Below are 20,188 nucleotides of genomic sequence, written 5' to 3' on the forward strand. Positions count from 1 at the left end.
ACTGTACATGGATGTAAATATGTAAAAAAAAGGGTATTATTTCATGAAGTCAAAATCTTTAAGCAGAGGACTGTACGTAGGTTTGCTTGGTTGTTTGAAATGGTCTTTTAATGAGTGCTGATTGAAATTAAACAAGATTGCACAGCTTAGATAGTTTTGTTTTGTTTCCTGCAGCTTCTTACTGAAAGATGCAAGGAAGAAAAATGTAATAAACACTTTTGAGTTTGTGCACGTTTTGTTCATTTGAATATGTTGAATGTTTCACTGAAGTGAAGTGGTTGGAGGCCATTAAGCTCTGAAAACCCAGGTTTCCGCTGGTGAACCTGTATGGTAATGGGTCATTTTGGCCACCAGGGGTCACTGATCGCCATTTCGACGAGGATTTGTCTTTGGGCTGATCTACGTAGGCTGTTGCTTCGAACCGCCCCGCTCTTGTGAAACACCGGCGGGTGGAGCAGCTACAGTCCGCGAAACAAAGACCCAAGTGATGGACGGCTGAAGCGGGACTGTACCGGCAAGGGGCTGAGCTGAAGATTCGTTTAACAAGAAGTAAGTCCTTCAAAGCACACGCGTTTTAGAGCTGGGACGTGAACGCGTCGCGCGGCGTTTAGGTACCAAATCCTCTGGAACGTCGCCTCAGCGCGTGTCCACACTCGCACCGACGGTTAGCCGAGCGAGGAACGGGCGGGCGCGAAACAGCGCGGAGCTAACCTTTTATTCCCAGAAACCCGCCCTGACTTGTATTCTGAATGTTCGTAAACGTATTTCTTGACATTTCGAAGGCTGTTAAGTTAGAGCGGAAAGCCGAGGCTGCGTGTTTAGCCAGCCGGGGATGGACTCTGCTGCTAGCCGTCCAGCTCCATCATCAGAGGGCACGAGGAGGAGGATGGAGGGCCTCCGGCTAGCTGTATCTCCGCTCCGCAGCTGTTAGCAGTAACATCTGATCACGCGTGCTCGCTCACAGGGTAACGCACGCACAAGTAAATACTCCCGCGGACACCAGGCGCTTGCTTCTGCCGTGAATTATCTAGCGTTGCTCGATTAGCACGAGCTTGACCGTGTGTTGACACATGCAGGATGCGCTCTCATTGAATTAATTGGTGAAAAGGGACACGTTGCTGTGAAACAGATGGCCCTGACCGTTCTGCTTGTGTTTTCCACCTGCAGGTCTCTGTGTCACACCGGGCCAGCAGAGTCTCCGGATTTTCACCAGACAACAGAACCACCTGCTGAGCCCAGGTTTTTGTGTCATTGTTTACATCCTGATCACCAGCGGAACGCCTCTGTCAAACAGCAAAAAGGACATCTGCAACACCCTCCTCCCCACCCTTATTTCCCTTTTATATAACTGGACTCAGTTCAGCCCATGGTGAAAACCGCTGAAATGAACAAGCACTGCCCAAATGGGCGATATCAGACTGCTTTGTTTTTGTGTTAAGTCTCCACAGAAAGTCCGGAGAAGCTCCAACATCTAGCTCTCTCGATGGGGGCTCCTTTGTGACAAATACTAGGGCCACTCGGGGGAGGCCTGCACTTCCTCCGACACCAGCCCGACCTCGTCATTCAGCTGCTAGAACGACAAAAACAGCTTCCCCTTTTGCTTCAGGATGGAGCTCTTCTTCAACCCTTTTGACAACTTGCTGTGCATCCTGCTGGGCATCTCCTTCACCGTGTGGTTCACCCTGCTGCTGGTCTTCATCATCGTTCCCGCCATCTTCGGGGTGTCCTTCGGCATCCGGCGCCTCTACATGAAGACGCTGTTGAAGATCTTCGAGGTAAGCAGTCAGGAACCTGTCGGCCCAAGTGCGAGTTGCTGTTTCAGGCGGTACAGCGGACATATTTGCACATTGCTGCGGCTTTGCCACTTGTAAAACATCCCACCTTTTTTTTTTCTTTTTAGAAAGATATATTTCATGAGCGTTACTTTTGTTTCTGCAAAAAGATGATTGTCGACTTTCTTTTACTCACTGCAGACATTGTGCATTTTATGATAAGTTTTATGGAGTTACCTTCTGTCATAAAATGCAACTCTAGTACACAGGAGCTGTCTTTATGTTTGTTTTTCGTGTCCAACCAGTCGCTGTTGTATTAGCTGTATGACAGAGATTAACAGCAGGCCTACAGCGTATTCTCCCTCCTTGCCATTGCTGTGGCATGGCTTTTACAATTCACTTATTTATGCAACCTTTTACTTTAAATAACTAAATCTGAATTGACAAAGAAGGCAGTAATTCACCAGCCGCTCTCCTTTGGTGTACCATCAGTAGTAAAGCAATCATCGCTTTCTGCCACGTGCCCCCCAGAGAGCAGCTCTTGTGCCAGAAATAGGTGAACCGTTTGGGACATATGAGACGGATACGCCCGTGGCTTCTGATTCCAGTTGCCGCTTTGAGATGTTGAGACAAAAGGTCAAAGGACAGATGCAGTAGAAAGCGCGCAGCGCATTCAAGCGGCGTTTGCGCAGTAAATTAGCGTTTGACCTGAATTAGTTCAACACAGAAGCTAGGGTATTGTATTTGCGTGCTAAACCGTAAGTTTGGGGAGAGAAATGCTGTTGCCCAGTTAAAGGCATTTGTTCTTTACTTCCACACTTGTGTAAAAAACAAAGTTTGAATCTCTTCTGTCATGTGCTGCTGTAAAAGCCACATGCAACAGTGGACTGGACAGGCTACAACTTGTTCCCTGTTTTACTAGAAAGAGCAGCTCTATGGTCTCTGCTCTCTAGGAATCACTCCCCATCAGCTGCAGAAAGCAGCTATCGCAGAAAGCAAAGGGAATGTTTAATTGTCGAACAGTTTTATTTTTTTAAATTCTGTTTCACTAGCATAGAGGAAACTCTTCTTCTGTCACAGCTCTGCAATGTTTTTTTAATAACATATTCTTTCATGACAATATCAGAACATCTTAATTTGTTTTAAACTAGAAAAAACACGATTTAAGTGCTTTTAAAGTAAAAGTTACTGACCAGGATGTAAAGCTACTGTATGACAGGCTCAGAAGTCTTTAAATTTTCTTTGTCTTTTTCTGTTCATGACCGGCAGATGCTCCTCCAAGCACTCAGCAACACTCCACTTTCATGCAGGGTCAAGTTTTTTTTTGTTTTTTTTTTACTATCTGCGACTCGCGGCAGCACGTTTTAAAGTTGTCTTGTGGAGTGCGAGTGTCGTCTGAGATTGTTTGCTAAATAAAACCCGTCCCACTGTACTGACCTGCCTTACAATTAGGGGAACATTCTGTTCTTTTTCTGGTCTGTAGTGGGTTTTTTTTGTTTGTTTTTAGTATTTGTCTCAACATGCAGGGAAATACTTTGGCAACTGAGCTTTTTATTCAGACGTCAGTGGGTTTATGTTTGTAGAAAAATATTTTAAACCATAAAAAATGACTATCGTGGTGGTAGTAGTTTCCTTCTTTTCAGTTGACCTCACGTTTTCTCCAAGCACTTATCAACACGATGCAGAACCGCTCGAGTTCTAATGCGATATTTGCTCTTTCTGTCTTAGTGGGCCACGCTCAGGATAGAGAGAGGAGCCAAAGAAAAGAACCACCATCTGTACAAACCCTACTCAAACGGTAAGAAGCTTTCACTGTCATTTCAAGGAAATGTGTTCTCGTAGTTGTTCTGTAGGTGAATGCTTGCCTGCCCGTGTCGCTACAGCTATCATCGCCAGGGAGCCCACCTCCCTGGAGGAGGAGATCAAGGAGATCCGGCGGAGCGGCAGCAACAAAGACCTGGACTCGGCCACTGAGTTTGAGATGTCCGATATCTTTTATTTTGCTCGACGAGGAGTGGAGAGCATCATGGACGACGAGGTGACCAAGCGGTTTTCTGCTGAAGAGTTGGAGTCGTGGAATCTGCTGACCCGCAGCAACTACAACTTTCACTACATCAGCCTGAGGCTGACTGTCCTGTGGGGGCTGGGCCTCCTGATCCGCTACGGATTCCTGCTGCCGCTCAGGTATTACTGATGTGCCGCCAACGTAGTGGAGCAACCCCACTGTCAAAATTTCAGGCTTTGTGAAAGCTGTTAAAAAAGAACGTCATAATTAGAATATTGAGGCTTATCATTTTACAAGCTAATAAAAAAAAAACTATTAATGTCGTAGCCACTAATAATCGCCCATTGCTTTGTGGTGTGATATTTCACACCACAAGCCTTGACTTCAACATTTTAGTCATCCAGTTCCTGATCGTTTGAGACTTTACAAACAAAAATGGATCAGATTGGAAGCTGTAGGGACTGTAAACTGGTGAAGAAAATGTTATAAATATGAAATCACTCATCGAGCGACAAGTAAAGTAGTTCTGTTCTGATTCTTGCAGTCACAGAAGTTCTGGTCCTTATTTAGTCTTTAGACATGAACTGGAGTTGAATGACTTCCATGTTGGCTTTTTTATCAGCTAATTAGATTAATCATTGACAAGATTTGATATAAAAGGAGCGTCCTAGTGAGGCTGATTCTTTCAGGATGGTGAAGGATTTCCTTACTACTTCCATGTAGATAGATTTCTTATGTAAAGTTGCAAAGAACCGGGCATTTATTCATTTAGATAATCATCAACAGAGTCAAAAAACACATCAGAATCTCTAAACAAACGACAAGGCTTCAACTAATATTTAAATTTGTCATTAATCTTCAGGCTGTCAGCACTTTGTAACAACAGACGTGTCATGGAAATCCCTGCGTGGGCTCAGGAACGCTTTCTGAAACTCACTATTGTCAGCTGCTTCTTTCAGAATGCAAGTTAGAGTTCGTATTTATGAAAAAGGCCTAGAAATGTAGCATCCTTTACCAGAAGAAAACCATCCTGCTTGTTAACAGTGCTCAGTTCAAGGCCAACACATGTGATGGTAGAGTTAGATGTAAACATTAATGCTGAACAGTACATCAACTAAAGCATTAGGCACGAGCACAGCAGAGAGTTTTATGCCTTCACTCTGCTGTAGGTCGACAGTTCTCCCTAAACGTCCACTCAGTAAGCGATCAGGCTCCTCTTAGAGATTCACAGGGACAGTGACTCAGTTCTGAGCCCGACTGGCTCGTTTCCAGTTGTCAGTGGGGAGACGAATCAGGCCACTGCTGCACAGATGGACGTCATGCTACTCTGCTCCGTGGCTATAACAGACTCTCTCATTCAGCCCTTGTCCAGTTAAACGTTGACTTCGCCTACCACTTGAGTTAAACCTCCACGTCTCCTGTGTTTTTCCTAATCCTCTCTAACTTTAATCAGCACATTGTCCAGCCCTGGATGATTAGTTCATCCAGATTAAGTCGACTTGTGAGCCATTGTAAGCGTTGCTTAATGTGCCTTCCTGCAGGCTCTGTGGTTTGTTATGATGGTACGGAGAATATGAGGGCTTTGTGCTTCCATCCTGAAAGCAAAACAAACAGAAACTCATGGAAAGAATTACTACTAAGCTTTACACACAACTGCACAATTGTTCTACCTTTTTTTTTTTTTAAATTTCAAGCATATAATCAATTCCTCATTTCTGTTTTCCTTTAAGAGTCATATGTGTCATGTGCCTCTCTCTCCACCAGGGTTACCCTTGCCTTCACTGGTGTAGGCCTCCTTGTGTTTCTCACCTCTCTCATTGGGCTTCTGCCCAATGGAAGGTAGGACTGATCACAACAACTTTCTTTACGTTCATCAGTATATTATTAATTGTATTAACTCCGACTTGATGTGATTATGCCGTTTCCTGCAGGATGAAAAACTTCCTGAGCGAGAAGGTTCATCTGATGTGCTACAGAATATGTGTCAGAGCTCTGACTGCCATCATTACCTACCATGACAGGTAAACAACCCACAGTCTTTTCCTTGATACCTACAAGTTATGTGACTGAGGAAAACATCTTGGGTCCGCTTTTTTTATTTTTTTGCATATCATGCCTTTCAGTAAACATGTTTTTTTTTTTCTAAAATGCCGTTGTTTGATGTGGTCACAAGTGAGCAGCTCCGGTGTTCACATCTGTCCCGAGTGATCAGATCTCAGCTGCTAACGGCGGTCAGTGCCTCGGTCTCGTAATCCCGAGGCTGTAGGTTGGAGCCCAGGTTGCGTCGGGAAGGGCATACAGCGTGAAGCACTTGTCAAATCTTTCATGTGCGTTTGCTCGCTGTGGCGACCCCCTACAGAAAAGAAAAACAACTAGCGTATACATTGAGATTTCTTCCTGCACTGAAGCTTGTACGTCATTCAGAATTTGTATGTTGTTTTTAATCAACACAGAAATACGAACTGGGACATTGGTTGAGGCAAACGTACTGTATGATATCTAGAGTTAAAGTACGTTTATATCAGGTAACACATTGCAAGAGATGCACGTTTCGATTTAATGGGGATTTGGTTTGAATTTCTCTTGACATTTTAAACATGGAAGTCCTATTTTTTTCCCCCTCTTCTCACACTTGAGTCACAGCAGACCTCTTACCCTGAGAGTGGAGCGGTGCTCATTGGATTACGTAAGGCCAGATGATTTATTCTCGGAGAACCAAAGTCGGTGTGTGTTCACAGTTGAAACCTGATCCCCCCCCCTTCCAGTTCGAGATAGAAAGCCAGTGTGCCCGAGGCCAGACCCAGACTGTCTACATTCATATTCTTTAGAGCAGCCATTTTGAGCCTAGATGAGGAACATGTAATGCAATGCCTGAAGCTTAGGTTGTTGCTTGTTAAAGTGCCACTCTGCTTAGTAAAGGCTTTGTTTAGGTTTTGTTTAGTTACTTTGTGTTTAAGTGAGGAGGACGTCTTGTTTAAATTGCAGTGTGAGACTCTAAGGAGCTTGAAAAGAGGCCGAACTTTATTATGTTTAGCATAACTGGACTAACAGGATGTAGAGGAGGATTCTGTGGTCTTGTTTACTTCACTATGAACTATAGATGAAATCAGATAGTCTTGGTTTAAGTAAGGTCACTGCATGCTTGACGAAATGTAAAACTATCTGCAAGATTATGCTCAATCTGGGGAAATTAAATAATGGGCACGCTTAATAAAAAACCAAAGCGTTAGACTTGATTGACTGAGCGTGTGTGATGTGCGAGACGAAGAACTGAATCATTTCCTGTAACTTTTCACATTGGCTACCATCATGGCCGGGCTTGTTCGAATGTGTTCCTCTGCAGTGTGGAGCTAAAAATAATGAGCTGACACAGGAAGTGTCGCTGTCTCTCTATTTAAGATTGTAACTTTATCTGCGGCATGTGAACTGAGAACATTTATGTCCCGCGTGCTTGAGTCAGAGCTCTTATCGCAGACATCAGGGGTTGCTTTGTTTCCTAAAGTAGCAGTGGCTCAAAATCATAGCCTTCGTATTGGTTTCCTTGTTGTTTTTATCGTGAAGTGTATTTTCACACCATCTACCACGCTGCCGCAGTCATTTGCTTATAGGTCCTCCATGAAAAGTACTTTCATGTCACACAGTTTAACAGTTTTTTGTTTTTCTTCATACTATCTCAGTGAGAACAAACCCAAGAATGGAGGCATCTGTGTGGCTAACCACACATCACCTATTGATGTCATCATCCTGGCCAGTGACGGCTGCTACGCCATGGTAAACGCACGCCGCTCTCTCGCAGGAAGCTGGAAAAAAACCACTAAACATTGAGACATGTTTGTTGCAACAGCCAGTTGAAGTAAACTTTGTTGCAGAAATAGATGTTCCTGTTTGTTTGTGTTGCCAGGTTGGTCAAATTCACGGTGGATTAATGGGTGTCATTCAGCGCTCCATGGTCAAGGCCTGCCCTCATGTTTGGTTTGAGCGCTCAGAAGTCAAAGACAGACACCTAGTGGCCAAAAGGTAACATTACAGCATGTTTCTCTGCACTTTCAGTTGAAAACATTGTAGTTTTTCTCCCATTTCCTTTTATTAGCTTTTGAAATTCAGCACACATGCTGAAATGCAATTGAATTTAAGTCTGTAATGTACTTATTCATTAAAAAATTTAAACTGCTTTGTTGTAATAACATTTTTGTACTACGCTCCCTTGTTCTTACAGATTAAGTGACCACGTACAAGATAAATCTAAATTGCCTATTCTCATTTTCCCAGAAGGTGAGTTTGTTCAGTAACCAGGTACAGATAGAAGAAAATTTGAAAAAAAGTTTTTAAAGTTAGTTTTAAATTGCCCTTGTTTCAAATCCTCAGGTACCTGCATTAACAACACATCAGTTATGATGTTTAAGAAGGGCAGTTTTGATATCGGTGCCACAGTCTACCCTGTGGCCATTAAGGTATCACTTCTTAACCTTCTTTTATCTGACCTGTCACAGCTAATTTTATAACTTTACTTTTGTTTACAAGTATTGAGTACTCCTTCTGATGTATTCCCTGTAGTATGATCCCAGGTTTGGAGATGCGTTTTGGAATAGCAGCAAGTTCGGAATGGTCAACTATCTTTTACATATGATGAGCAGCTGGGCCATCGTCTGCAGCGTGTGGTACCTGCCCCCCATGTCCAGAGAGGTACCTTAAATCCTTTAATAAATTAAATGTAGCATTAAGCACATGTTGTTTCATCCCCAGTGAGGGATATGTTTGCGTCGAGATTTTCTTTTTCCCCCTCTCGAACCACAAGCGGTCGAGGCAGATGGCCGCCCCGTCCTGAGCCTGGTTCTGCTGCAGGGTTCTTTTTCCTGCTAAAAGGGAGTCGTTCCTTTTCACTGTCGCCAATGTGGTGCTCAGGATGGGAGAAGATTAAACGCAATCTGCTGGCTTCCTTAGAGAGATAACCCTTACTAACAGGCTCTGAACAGCAGAATCAATGTTCACAATGACAGATAAAGATTAGATACAGAATGTGCATCCCAAAGTTTATCTTTATGGCACTACAATGATAAGCTGACTGTGATAATGGCCCCATCTGCAGTTACATGTTGTCCTTTTTTACCTCATTATTCTCTCTGGGTACTTTCATCGCAAATATCGCATCCGATTGTTTTGTTGGGCGCGACTGTTTTCCTTTAAAGCATCACGTGCAACATGCCTTTATGTTCTGATTTAAAGATTTTACAGTGTTTAATCTCAGTGCTAATGATTGTTTGTTAGAAGCAGTTGTTCACCAGCGTTATATTTATTATTTATCTGACTCGTCTCTAACAGGAGGGAGAGGATGCTGTACAGTTTGCCAATCGAGTGAAAGCAGCTATAGCCAGAAAAGGTGGCCTGGTGGACCTCCTGTGGTAAGTCTCTGTTTTCATACAAAGCTTCTCTCTTTCTGTAAAATTCTGCTGTCAACAATGGCTTCACCACAGCTGTCTGAAAAGATGCAGCACCTAAAATAGACGACAGTGAATCCGAGGAAACAAGCAGCCATTAATGTCAAACGTGTTCAGCTAAAATCTTGATTTGGGTCTAAATGCAGCTTCTGGTCTGCTGTTTGGTTACTTGGGATTTAGTGGAGCGTCTCACAATTATTTAGATTATTTAGGTTAAAAAAATAACATGTTTGGAGGACAAAAAAAGGCTTTACACGGGGAGAGTTTTATCATTCCAGAAAAACTGAGAATATTTAATCAATTTCATGTTGTTTTTTTATCTAAGTTTTTGGGTTACAATAAAAAAGAAGCTGATGTAAATTTTGTTTTTACTTTTTAGATTTGTTACAATAAAACGTAGTACAACTCGACAGTGGAAATCCCTCCCTGGGGTTAGTAAAACCTCTGAGGAAAAAAGTTTCTCACTTCATCCACTAATGAAAAATACATTTCTGTTCAAAGGAAAAAATGTAAAGGGGGGATAAAACAAGAATCTTCTCCAGACTAGTGTTTTTTTTTTTAACTCCTCCTACTTTCATTCAAAATGTTTAAACAAATAAACCTTTTTTATCCTCTTAATTTACTGTATCCTCTCTACTGAGGTTGTCTTCTGCATGCTGATGGAAGCTGAAATCCACTCAAAAACTTTTTATTCCCTTTTTTTTAAAGGGATGGAGGACTGAAGCGAGAAAAGGTAAAAGATACCTTTAAAGAGGAGCAGCAGAAGCTGTACAGTAAAATGCTGGTGGGCACGCAGGAAGACCGCAGCCGCTCCTGAACACCCGACGGACGGCAGCTGGCTCGGAGACCGAACCGGGGCGCGCTCAGGAGCAGGGATCCCTCACTGTCGGGAGCGGCCGGGCCGGATATTTGTCTCCCCGACGTGAACAGTAACTCCATTTGGCTTCTTCAGTCACGTCCTCGGCCCGGAACGTGAAGCTGCACCACCGTCCTGAGCACCCCCACCCCCTCCACTGCGCATTGGAAGAGCGCGACTACAGCCCTGCTTGCATTAGAAACGAAAAGACGGTGTGTAACCGAACGGAAAGTCTTCCTCGGGAACTCGTCTTTTTCTTCAGTGTGTGTTTTTTTTATTTTTTGGAACACGCCGAGCTTAAGTTACAGACTGGATCATACCCGGAACGCAGAGGAGAAAGATTTGTAGACGAAACCCAGTTTGTTTTAAACCTAAACCTGTGGCTGGCTAGTCCCTACTGCAGAGGGAGAAATGCCTGACTTTGTTACAGTCCAGATGTTTTTATCAGCTTTTTCCAAGGAAAAAAACAAAAACAAAAATTAAGATTTTTTTCTTTTACATTAAGCCTTGTATCAACTTGTGGTCGACTTGTTTGTTTTCATGTTTACCATGGAATGTGACACTCCTCACATTATGAAATGGGAACTATAAAAAGGGGCCGACAGCCTCTTGATAAAACATTTCAATAAGATGTTTCAGCACTGTGCTTTGAAAGCTCACGGCACGCAGGTATTTACACAATAATGACCCTCTGGTCTCCTGACTGAAACGTAACTTTAAAAAAAAAAAAAGGTGAATATTCAAACTGTTACCTTCCCACAATTTTATTTGCCACCTGTTTGTGCAGTTTTGTTATTACCTCATCTATTTTCAGTGAACTCTAAAAGCCTGTCTTTATTTTACCCCCCTCATTAGAGCCTTTCCTCCTCCTTCGCAGCCTCAGGAAGGTCCGGAGGAGAGCGCTGTAGTTTGAACACGGCGGACGGCCTTTAACGCCCCTGAACTCTTTAGTTTTGAACGGATTGCGGATGGTTGTCGTTTAGATGGTGTTGAATCAGTTCATGGGAGTAAAATGTTCGAGAGTAAACTCCTTCGACTTGAGTTTGCTTCTTTTTAAGATTTCTTGTTTACATCTGCAGCCATAAGGGAGCTTTAAATTTACTGATGATGGCACAACAAATGAAAACTTCTGAAGATGGTCGCACATTTCTGCTCTTTTTTTGTGTTTGTCAATAAATTGAATTTACACGCTGTACATAAACACACACTACATGCAGTCTTCTCTTAAAGTCAGAAAAATATGAAGTTCAAAGTTCAGGATGAACGAAATGGATCAAAGTTTCATTTGTTGGTTTTGAGTTGCTTTTCTCTGCTGATCTTGGCAGACATTTCATGTCTTGCTTTAATTGACACTGAGGGTTGTTTGTTTTTTTGTAATCGTGTTTTCTGTTACGCCGACAATCTGGTCTAAATGAGATTTCCTGTGCTGGTTCCTCTCGGGGAGGTTCCCCCCCCTCTTTAACCGTTTTTGTTTTCCACACCAGTGGCGGACGCAGCGTGGTTCCTAAGCGCCTGCGTTGCGATAGTTTTGAATGGATCTGTTGACAGTGACGAATCCGGCCCGCGGTCCTCGGAAGGAGGCAGGGAGACGGCCTAATAGGTTGGTTGTGCAACTCATGCCATGGTTTAACAGCTCAGTAACGGCACCAAGGAGAGACTGAGCCGGGCCGCCAACAATTTTACTTTTACCCCGGGGCTGGGAACTCCCTTGCAGCCAAATGTCACAGATCCGTCTGCTCCACAGAAGTGTTTTCCGGCCTCGGGGTTCTTCTGGATAACATGGCCGGGTTTTGGAGGAGTAGCTGCTCTTGAAAAAACTGCACTGTGGGTTTTACATCCAAGCTCTTCATCTTCATACTTGCATAATTTACTGGAAACGGTCTTACAAAGCGGGGTAGGATCACCACTAGATAAGCATTATGTTCCCCAACCATCAAATGCTTTCCAGTAAAGTGGAAAAAACAAAAAACCACCCTCAGCTGAAAGATGTTTTGTTGAAAGGAAATATTCTCCCAGAGAGATTAACTTCCTGCTCTGTGTGTGAGTGGCCAGTTTAGAATATTTCCACGTTTCTAACTTCTAACTTCCTTATTCATGAGTTTTATGGGAGTTCCTACTGTAAATATGAAATGTTTGATTCATCTGATGGGGTTTCTGCTTCTTAAAACACACACACCATCTTCCATCCCTGAAATGGTAAGGATCAGTACTTTAACCGAGTCACTGTCAGTTTTGATGGGGTTGAATGTATATTAATTAACAAGGTGTAACATTGATTACCTGAAGCGGTTATTACGTCATTGTAGGACCTGACAACGGGAAATGCTAAAATTGTGTTGTTGTTGTTTTGTTTTTTAAAAAAAAATTTTTTCTTATCTAACTTTGAGGTCAGGACTCTACGTAGACTGTTAGAGGAGAAGGGGAGGAGCAGCTGGGGCTCCCGACACACCGAGCTGGTTCGCGGCATCAGATGCTCGGTCCCGGCTGGGTTAGTCCGTTAAGAAGCTCCTAGTCCAATTAGCCCCGGTCGGGTTAGGCGGGGGCGCGTGTGTGCGCGTGGGGGTGTTGGAAATCCACGCATGTCGGCCCAGTTCGAGCCAACCCGCGGGGTCCGCTCCACGGTGAAGACCTGACGCGACAGCCCCGCCATCAGGAGGCGACCCGGACCGCAGGAGCCGCGCGCTGCCAGGAAGATGGTGCCGTGTTTTCAGCTGTAGCTGACAGACGGCAGTGTTTTTTTCTTTTTAGGCTCTCTCTCTCGCACGCGCGCGCGGTAAGCTTTTTATTTTTTTAAAGCTCGCGCAGCGGAGAGAAGCCGCAGCAGTTGGCCTGCGCGCGCGTCATCTGACGACGCCACGGAGTTTCCTCGCGGGGCAGAGAAGTGTCGGCTGAACATGGAGACGTTCACCGACGTGCTGCTGGTCACCGCCAATCTCGGCTCGCTCTTCGACAACGTGAGTAGAACCGGTTCGAGTCCCGCAGCGAACCGCACACGACAACCCGCGCCGCGCCGCCAGGAGAGCAGGCTGGCGGAGAAACGAGGTGTAGCAAGTTGGAGTTCACCGTGTTTTGGGTTTCTTTTTTTTCACCTCGAAATGTTTCCTGCTAGCATACAGCGAGCGCTAACTAAGGTGTTCTCGCTTCTAACCTGTAACGCAGCCGTGTCTCTAAGGTGTATTTTACGTCTAATACCTCATTGGGTCGATTTAATTTGTCAGCGGTAATTTGCCTGCGCTCAGCAGTGTTCTTCCGCTATTTTTGAATAAGGAGGGAGGAAAAAAAAACTACGAGCCATTACCTGTTGGTGGGTCACGTGATCAGAGCCTCATTTAAGACGTTCCTATCATACCTTGGCGCAGAAACGAAAAAACTAAAAGGGTTTCCCTAAATGTCTTTATCTTTTTATTAGATTTTAAATCGAAAGCGTTCAAAATAAACAATTACACTCGCAGAAGAACTCGTTTTTTTTATTGTCGCCGTACAGGAGAGTTCATATTTGTGTCTAACACCTCACATGTCAGTTTATATTGTCCTGAAGTCATGTTTATTTGAATTATGACTTTGTGTTTGTTTGGTTTACATTTCAACATCCACGTTATTCTAATTTTTTAAGGTTTCCAAACTTTTCGGCATTTTACCAGACAAAATAACAGCCCCCCCCCCCACACACACACACACCAAAAAAAAAAAAAAAATTAAAACCTTTTACAATAGGCCAATTAAACAAGCAATATAATGGCGAAACTGTTATTAATATGCTATTTTACTCTCTTATAACACATTTTATCTCATAATTATGGCAAAAACGTAACTAACAATGATCAGTTTTGTGTAAATTGTCTCAAGACCCCAAACCTGATGTTTTCTGGCCCATATTGGGGTTTCCGACCCCAACTTTGGAAACTACTGCTTTAAATGTTTGAGTTCAGCTGATGTGCACCCTCCCCGATTTGTGTTGTTGAGTTTATAATATATTATTGCCGTTATTTTTTACAATGTTGTGTAAGTTGCCATTTATAACCAAGTCAAAAACATTTGCAACTCCCCAAAATTAAAACATTACATCAGTGCCGATCAAAGAGGGGGCGAGTCTGTTGTATAACTTGTCTAAATATCCATTACTTTCCTTTGTTTTGGCTCAGGCCAGCTCTGCAAAACTCTTCAACTTTGCATGGACGAGGGCTCTCACAGTCATGGAAATTTGGCTCGGGACCATATTTCCTTTTAGCCGAGTTGATTCTAATCAACACATCAAGATCCCGCTGTGGGAAACACACGAACAGATGAATATCCCACCCCCTCTCAGGGGACTTAGGCTTTTCTCCATCCTGAGGCCCCTCTGTTCTTATAAACAAACACTCCTGAGCATTCACCAAGGATAAGAACAGGAACTTAAGCACATGTCGGCATAAATTCGGCTGCTGTACAGGACTGGCCTCCCCCGCAGGCCTTGTTGGAGCAGCTCATTAAGTAAACACTTATTCAAATATCTATGAAATGCATATTTGAGTGCAAATATATTAGACATTACATTGAAAACACCACTATAAGTTGACTTCACTGTAAGCAGCTCTGCTGTTCCACAAACTTAGACGTGCTGTTTGGCACGGCGCGCATTTTTGTCATTCTTTCTCCCTCCAATGTTCCAGTGAGTCTGTAACCTCAGCCTTAAATTAGACAAAGAGAATCACTTCTCCAGTGTAACTGCTGAGTGATGCGTGTCTTAAAGACCTGAACTGCAGATAGTTTTAATTGGGATCTGGTTGTCTTGTGTTATTTTCTCCGGCGCTCGAGCATGATTGCGGTCATGCCCAAAACGTTGCGCAAGATTTCCTCCACGTCATAAAGGCTGGGGTGAACGCAGCGTTCACCCCTGTCATGCAAATACGGTATGCAAAGCCATTTCCTTGGTCACATGAATGTGTCCCACTGTAATTTACTCCGCAACGACGCAGGATTCTGGAGCACTCGTGTGGGAAATGGCGAATCCAAATTAGAGATTGTGTGGGCTTGTTTCAGGTGCAGGTGCACTTGATTAATTTGACGTCCTCAAACACACAGCATCCTATGTCCAGGCTATTCCTAGTGTACGTTTAATTTGTTTAAAGTTTCCCAATCTGACTCTCGTGTGGCCTGCTCGGTTGTCTCAGGTAGTTCTTACACATTCACAACCAAGAAAAGTATAACTTAGTAATGTTTTTTAATTGTTTTTTTTTAATCTTGGAAGGTAGTTAATGTTAAGTCGTCATAAAAATGGAAAGAGTTTTAATGAACAAAACAAGACATTTATCATTAAATTATTCCCGTCATTTGAAATATATGGTTACCTAAAAAGCTAAGCTGTAAAATAATGCAGAGCGTTTTTGATTGTGTTGAAATAATACATGAAAATATAAAGAATAAATGTGCAGATAGAACGATTTTGGTTTATTTTTTTAATATTTAAGTTGGTTCTTCCTCTCTGCCTGTACAATTAAAAAGTAAACAAGTTTATCTTGTTTGGAGGGTTGTCAGGAGCAGGACTCTTCTTTGTAAAATGCCAGATTAGGTTTCCTCTGAACAAACAGGACTCCTGGAACAATGTCCTTCGGTCCGACGAGACCAAAGAGATTCACATTTGGTGAAACGCAGCCCGTCGGCTTGAGAACCTCATACTACCTGTTGAGCACGGTGGAGGAGGGCTGATAATTTGACCTTGTTTTGCAAATGCAGGACCCGGACACCCGGCGTTCATTAGGTCAGCCACGACCTTTTTAAGAGTCGAACATGACCAAGATTTCTTCACGCACGGTAACAGCAAATCTAAAACAGAATATCAGAGAAAGGTCTCTGTATTTAACGTGTTGTAATGGCTCAGCAGAACATTTTGTGGCAGGATGTTACAAGCGTTGCGAAAGAAGAACATTCGCGGACTTCATCGACATGAAGGAACTCTAAAGAAGATGGGGCCAATAATTCCTGGAAAGTTCATAAAGAAAATGATTACTTCAAGCTATTCCAACTAAAGATAGCTCTGCGAGTTGCTGAATCAAAGGGTGTATTTAGGTTTTCAGACTTGTTTTTTGTTTTTCGACTTGTTTTTGTTGCACAGATAATGGCAGTATAATATGTTGTGTGGTGTTATTTGTATGAGGTCGTTTTTACCCAGTTTTAAGTCTGATATGTGTAATCTGGCAATTTACATAAAAAAAATAGAGGGTACTGACTTTTTTACCTGACTGTATCTTTAGCTGTAGAGCAGTGGTGTCCAGTCCTGGTCCTGGAGGGCCACTATCCTGCGCGTTTTAGTTTTTTCTCTGCTTTGACACATCTGATTTGAATGAATGAGTGAATAACGGGCTTCTGCAGAACCTGAAGACCCGCTGGAGAGCAGAGAAACAACAAAAATCTGCTGGATGGTGGCCCTCCAGGACCATGATTGGACACCACTGCTATAGAGGAGCAAATTGCTGAGGGTTCCTGATGAACCACACACTTTTAAATCTAGATTAAGAAAAACAATTGAAGTCATTTCCAAGTTTATTAGTGTTAACAGAACAAGGACAGGGCAGTGCAACAAATGGTCTGTAGCTTGATATGAATGTTTTGGATCTACATGTCTTATTGAGTCAGCCAAAAAATAAAAAAAGTTGTGGCCTGCAAATGTTTGAGGTTTTAAAAACTGAGTCCGAAAACTCTCTGATGAGCTGAATATTTCACAATAACCCAGGCGTTTGAGTCATTTAGCAGCTTGTGGTGAGTTAAGATGTACATCCATGAAACCTTTTACCAAGTTAACTTTGTTTTTGTGACACCATGTTTTCCTTTGAACTCGCTGTAACGGAGAATCATGGACACATTGATCAGAAATCCATACCAGACGGGATTATACAATGTCTGCATGTCAGATAATTCTTATATACCCTACAAGATTATTACACAGGATACAAGCTGTCTGTTCTCTATAAGTATATAAACCATTTGGTCTTTTTTTGTTGTTTTAATTGTGCACATGACAATGTCTGCGTTAAATATGACCATATATATGTGTGTGTACCGTATATTGTTGTCCTGTCACATTTTCTCTTGGCAAGTTAAAAAAAAAAACTACTTTATTACATTTTTCTGTTTTGCTTTGTGGGCTTCCACACTTCAGGCAAACAGTGAATCCCTTCTGTTGGGGGAAAAACAAACAAATAGACAGTGAATATATATTAGAATAATAGAAATTAAGAAGTATGAATTAGAAAACAAGACTTATTTATACACTTTGGTTTCATAAATAGAACCAACAAACCTAAGAGGAAAACTGTCATTTCTCTAGTTTTGACACTCGCAAAGATTTACTCAAAATTACACAAAAAGTTATTTCTTTTGCAGATTGAATATAAGCACGTGACACATGCGTTACTTTCATATATATATTTTGTTGTTTCATAGGTGGGTGACATTCAAAATGGCTGGTTACGAGAACTGTATAAGGTAAGTTTGAACAGCTTGTCTTTGTCTTAGTGGTTATATTTGTGTGCTTGTTAGCAGTTGGACATCCTTTCCTCGTTTGCTGTGAGTGGTGGTGTGAAGGTTGCGCCGACACAAAAGGAGTAGCACAGAAATGCAAACTCAATTAAACCCTGTAAGACAGCAGAGTCTTGAACTCTGTGACAACCCGCTTTACCTGTCAGTGTTCTGTATTGTTACCTGCTGCAGCTCATTAAACTCTGTATGTTTCCTCTTTAACAGACGGTCCACAAGTGCAAGCCCCAGTTCATCGCCCTGCACTTTCAGGAGGTGGGAGGGAAGGACTACTTGGTCAACATGGGCCAAGCAGAAAACTTCTTCTGGTAGGGTTCATGTGCAGACTCTCCTCTATCTTCACTCAGCTATTTTTTTTCATACGGAAAATTCTCTTTCTTGTAAAATATTTTGACTATTTATGCATCCAAATTGGACTGCAAGGCTCAGTCTGTTAATCGAATTGTTCTCTAATGTTCCAGAAAAAAAATACTTGTGTAATTCAGTCAGCAACCATAAACACACAGGTGTGCTTTAGAGTACATTTTAATAAGAAAATAACAAGTTCAGGCGGATTTGCTCAAAGAAAACCTAAATACTGTTTGTCAACTAATTCCCCTTTTCCACTGGCTCTAATGGTCCCGGTTCCATTCTACTCGTCTTGCTTTGCGAGTGTTTCCACCGGCATTTTTTCAAGGCCAGTCCCTACTTTTTCAGTCCCTGCTTTGGAGTAGGGTCAGCCGGGCCGGCCCTGCTTTCATGGGTGACGCAAGCTTAACTTCTGTTCACTCATTGGTTGTGGGTGTGGCCAGATGCAAGCATAAAGAGCGAACGGTAGGAATATAAACAACAGCGTTAGCGTACCCCGCAACGTTTATGCCGTCTGTCCCCCAGCTGAAGGCGCTGTAAAGCCTGAAATCTCCGGCGGATAACAGCTGTCCTACTCCGTGCAACAATCGCGGCATCCAGAGCATTTCTTCCACTGCGCCTCTCTTCCTGAAGTCTCAGGAGAATCCCCATAAGTTTAAAAAACAGCAACAACACGGAGCCAACATTGTCCATAGCGCTTCCGTTGTTTCCACAAATGGCGCCAAGTTTTGGTAGTGCACACTCATCCCCTCCAACACAAGGAGGTGTTCCTCTGCTACCGACCAAACTGGCCGGTGGAAACTCGAGCCGAGCCAAGCCGGGCCGAGTAGAGCAGGGCTTCTGAAGTAGAGCCAGTGGATAAGGGGCATAATAAAATTGAAACTTGTGAATTTTGAGTAAACAAACTTTGACTTCTCTGCATTATTTCCTTTCTCTGCTGTGCTCTGCTCCTGCCAGGAACATTGAGTCCAGTAAGGAAATGAAAGACTTCGACAGGGTCTGCATTTATATTGACAGCCAGTTCCAAACAGAGGACCGCTTCACGGTAAGAAAAAGTGCAAACCAGACGCTTAGGAGGAATTCCAGCGTCCGTCCACAAGATGGCGTCCTCCCCCACATAAATGAAACCTCAGCAGGTACTCGAGGCATTTCATGCCCTCTGATGCAGCCGTGTCTGCGGATACTGCTGCAAAACGTTTGACTACATATAAGGCCACAAAGAGGCATACGCTACATTTAAAAACAAATAAATAAATAATAATTTCACCCATTAGTGATTAACTGTCTTTTGTTTACTCCAGTATTTGTAGTTAATCATTTTTAATATGGCTTTGAAGCACCACTGGATGGATTAATCAAAAAGATTGATCTCCATTTCTACTCTTCACAGCTACAAAGGGCTGATTGTTGTTGTGCTTTTTTTTAATGGAGTCAGGTTACTTGAGCTTCATACGTCAAGAGGTGAGGTGTGTGCAAAACCATCACCTTATATAAGCAACATGGATCTCATAGATGTAGTGTGAAGCAATGTCGTAGTTGTTTTACACTGTATGAGCACAGATAGAAACAGGTAGGGTAAGTTACTCCTGCTGCTGTGTGTTGTTGAACACAATCTGTGTCTAAAGGTGCAGTGTGACTGAATTATTTTACAGCTTTCTAACAACTCTATGAAGACACTTTAATGAGTTGTTTGGATGATGTTTAGATCATAGGCTCAATCTCCACACAGGTGTAGGAGCTTGTTTCCTTAATCCATCCTCATTTTTTTAAATTTATTTTATGCTTTCAGTTTATTCATTGACCCCTGTGGTCTTGAACTGTGTTGTCTGTTCACCACAATGAGCGTGTCAGCCTCCGTTTGTCTGAAAGTCAGTCCCTGTCGGGAGAGTCACCTCTCCAGAACGGAAAGGTGGCCGAGTGTTTCTGAAAGGATTAACCCTTCCTCCTCCCAGGTGAAACCCTCACACTGCTCGCCTGACAGCAGGGGTCATTGCCTGCATCTGTAGACAGAAGGTGTGTGAAGTTAAAAAAAAAAGGAGGAGGAGGATGGGGGGGGAGTCAATGACCAGGTGTGAGAAACACGAGCCAAAGTCAATCAATTTAACTCTAGATTAAAACTATTGATCCCAGCCTATTTGTGCACGATAAATTAAGTGTGTTGCAGGGGTGGGCGACAGCTGGGACTAAGTTTCCCCTGCACTCGAGTGTTTGCACCCTTCACTTGTTTGCCCTGAGAGGGTTGCAGGAACCCCCCCCCCCC

General features: G+C 43.0%; 2 protein-coding genes across 2 annotated transcripts in view; both read left to right on the forward strand.

The window, feature by feature from the left end:
* Positions 1-405: 405 nt before the first annotated feature.
* gpat4 (glycerol-3-phosphate acyltransferase 4) lies at positions 406-11,214 on the forward strand. Its single transcript, XM_017417376.3, has 13 exons — positions 406-549; positions 1,168-1,775; positions 3,501-3,570; positions 3,656-3,956; positions 5,542-5,616; positions 5,709-5,798; positions 7,455-7,548; positions 7,679-7,794; positions 7,994-8,049; positions 8,143-8,228; positions 8,332-8,460; positions 9,097-9,176; positions 9,921-11,214. The coding sequence occupies exons 2-13, from the start codon at positions 1,608-1,610 to the stop codon at positions 10,027-10,029; spliced, it is 1,374 nt and encodes a 457-aa protein (XP_017272865.1). The 5' UTR covers positions 406-549; positions 1,168-1,607; the 3' UTR covers positions 10,030-11,214.
* A 1,218-nt stretch (positions 11,215-12,432) lies between these two features.
* Positions 12,433-20,188, forward strand: part of inpp5l (inositol polyphosphate-5-phosphatase L) — a 15,602-nt gene continuing 7,846 nt past the window's right edge. The window contains exons 1-4 of the mRNA XM_017417335.3: positions 12,433-13,022; positions 17,488-17,529; positions 17,788-17,888; positions 18,886-18,973. Coding sequence (XP_017272824.1) covers positions 12,963-13,022; positions 17,488-17,529; positions 17,788-17,888; positions 18,886-18,973 — 291 coding nt within the window. The 5' untranslated portion in view covers positions 12,433-12,962. The remainder of the gene's footprint in view (positions 13,023-17,487; positions 17,530-17,787; positions 17,889-18,885; positions 18,974-20,188) is intronic.

This window comes from Kryptolebias marmoratus, linkage group LG1 (genome assembly GCF_001649575.2).
Source record: "Kryptolebias marmoratus isolate JLee-2015 linkage group LG1, ASM164957v2, whole genome shotgun sequence".
Classification (NCBI taxonomy): domain Eukaryota; kingdom Metazoa; phylum Chordata; class Actinopteri; order Cyprinodontiformes; family Rivulidae; genus Kryptolebias; species Kryptolebias marmoratus.

Bases quoted from the DNA above. Each gene is read 5' to 3' on its own strand.
- gpat4 (XM_017417376.3), top strand. From the start codon at position 1,608: ATGGAGCTCTTCTTCAACCCTTTTGACAACTTGCTGTGCATCCTGCTG. The intron at 1,776-3,500 runs GTAAGCAGTCAG...TTTCTGTCTTAG, and splicing joins CGCTGTTGAAGATCTTCGAG to TGGGCCACGCTCAGGATAGA. The intron at 8,229-8,331 runs GTATCACTTCTT...TATTCCCTGTAG, and splicing joins TCTACCCTGTGGCCATTAAG to TATGATCCCAGGTTTGGAGA.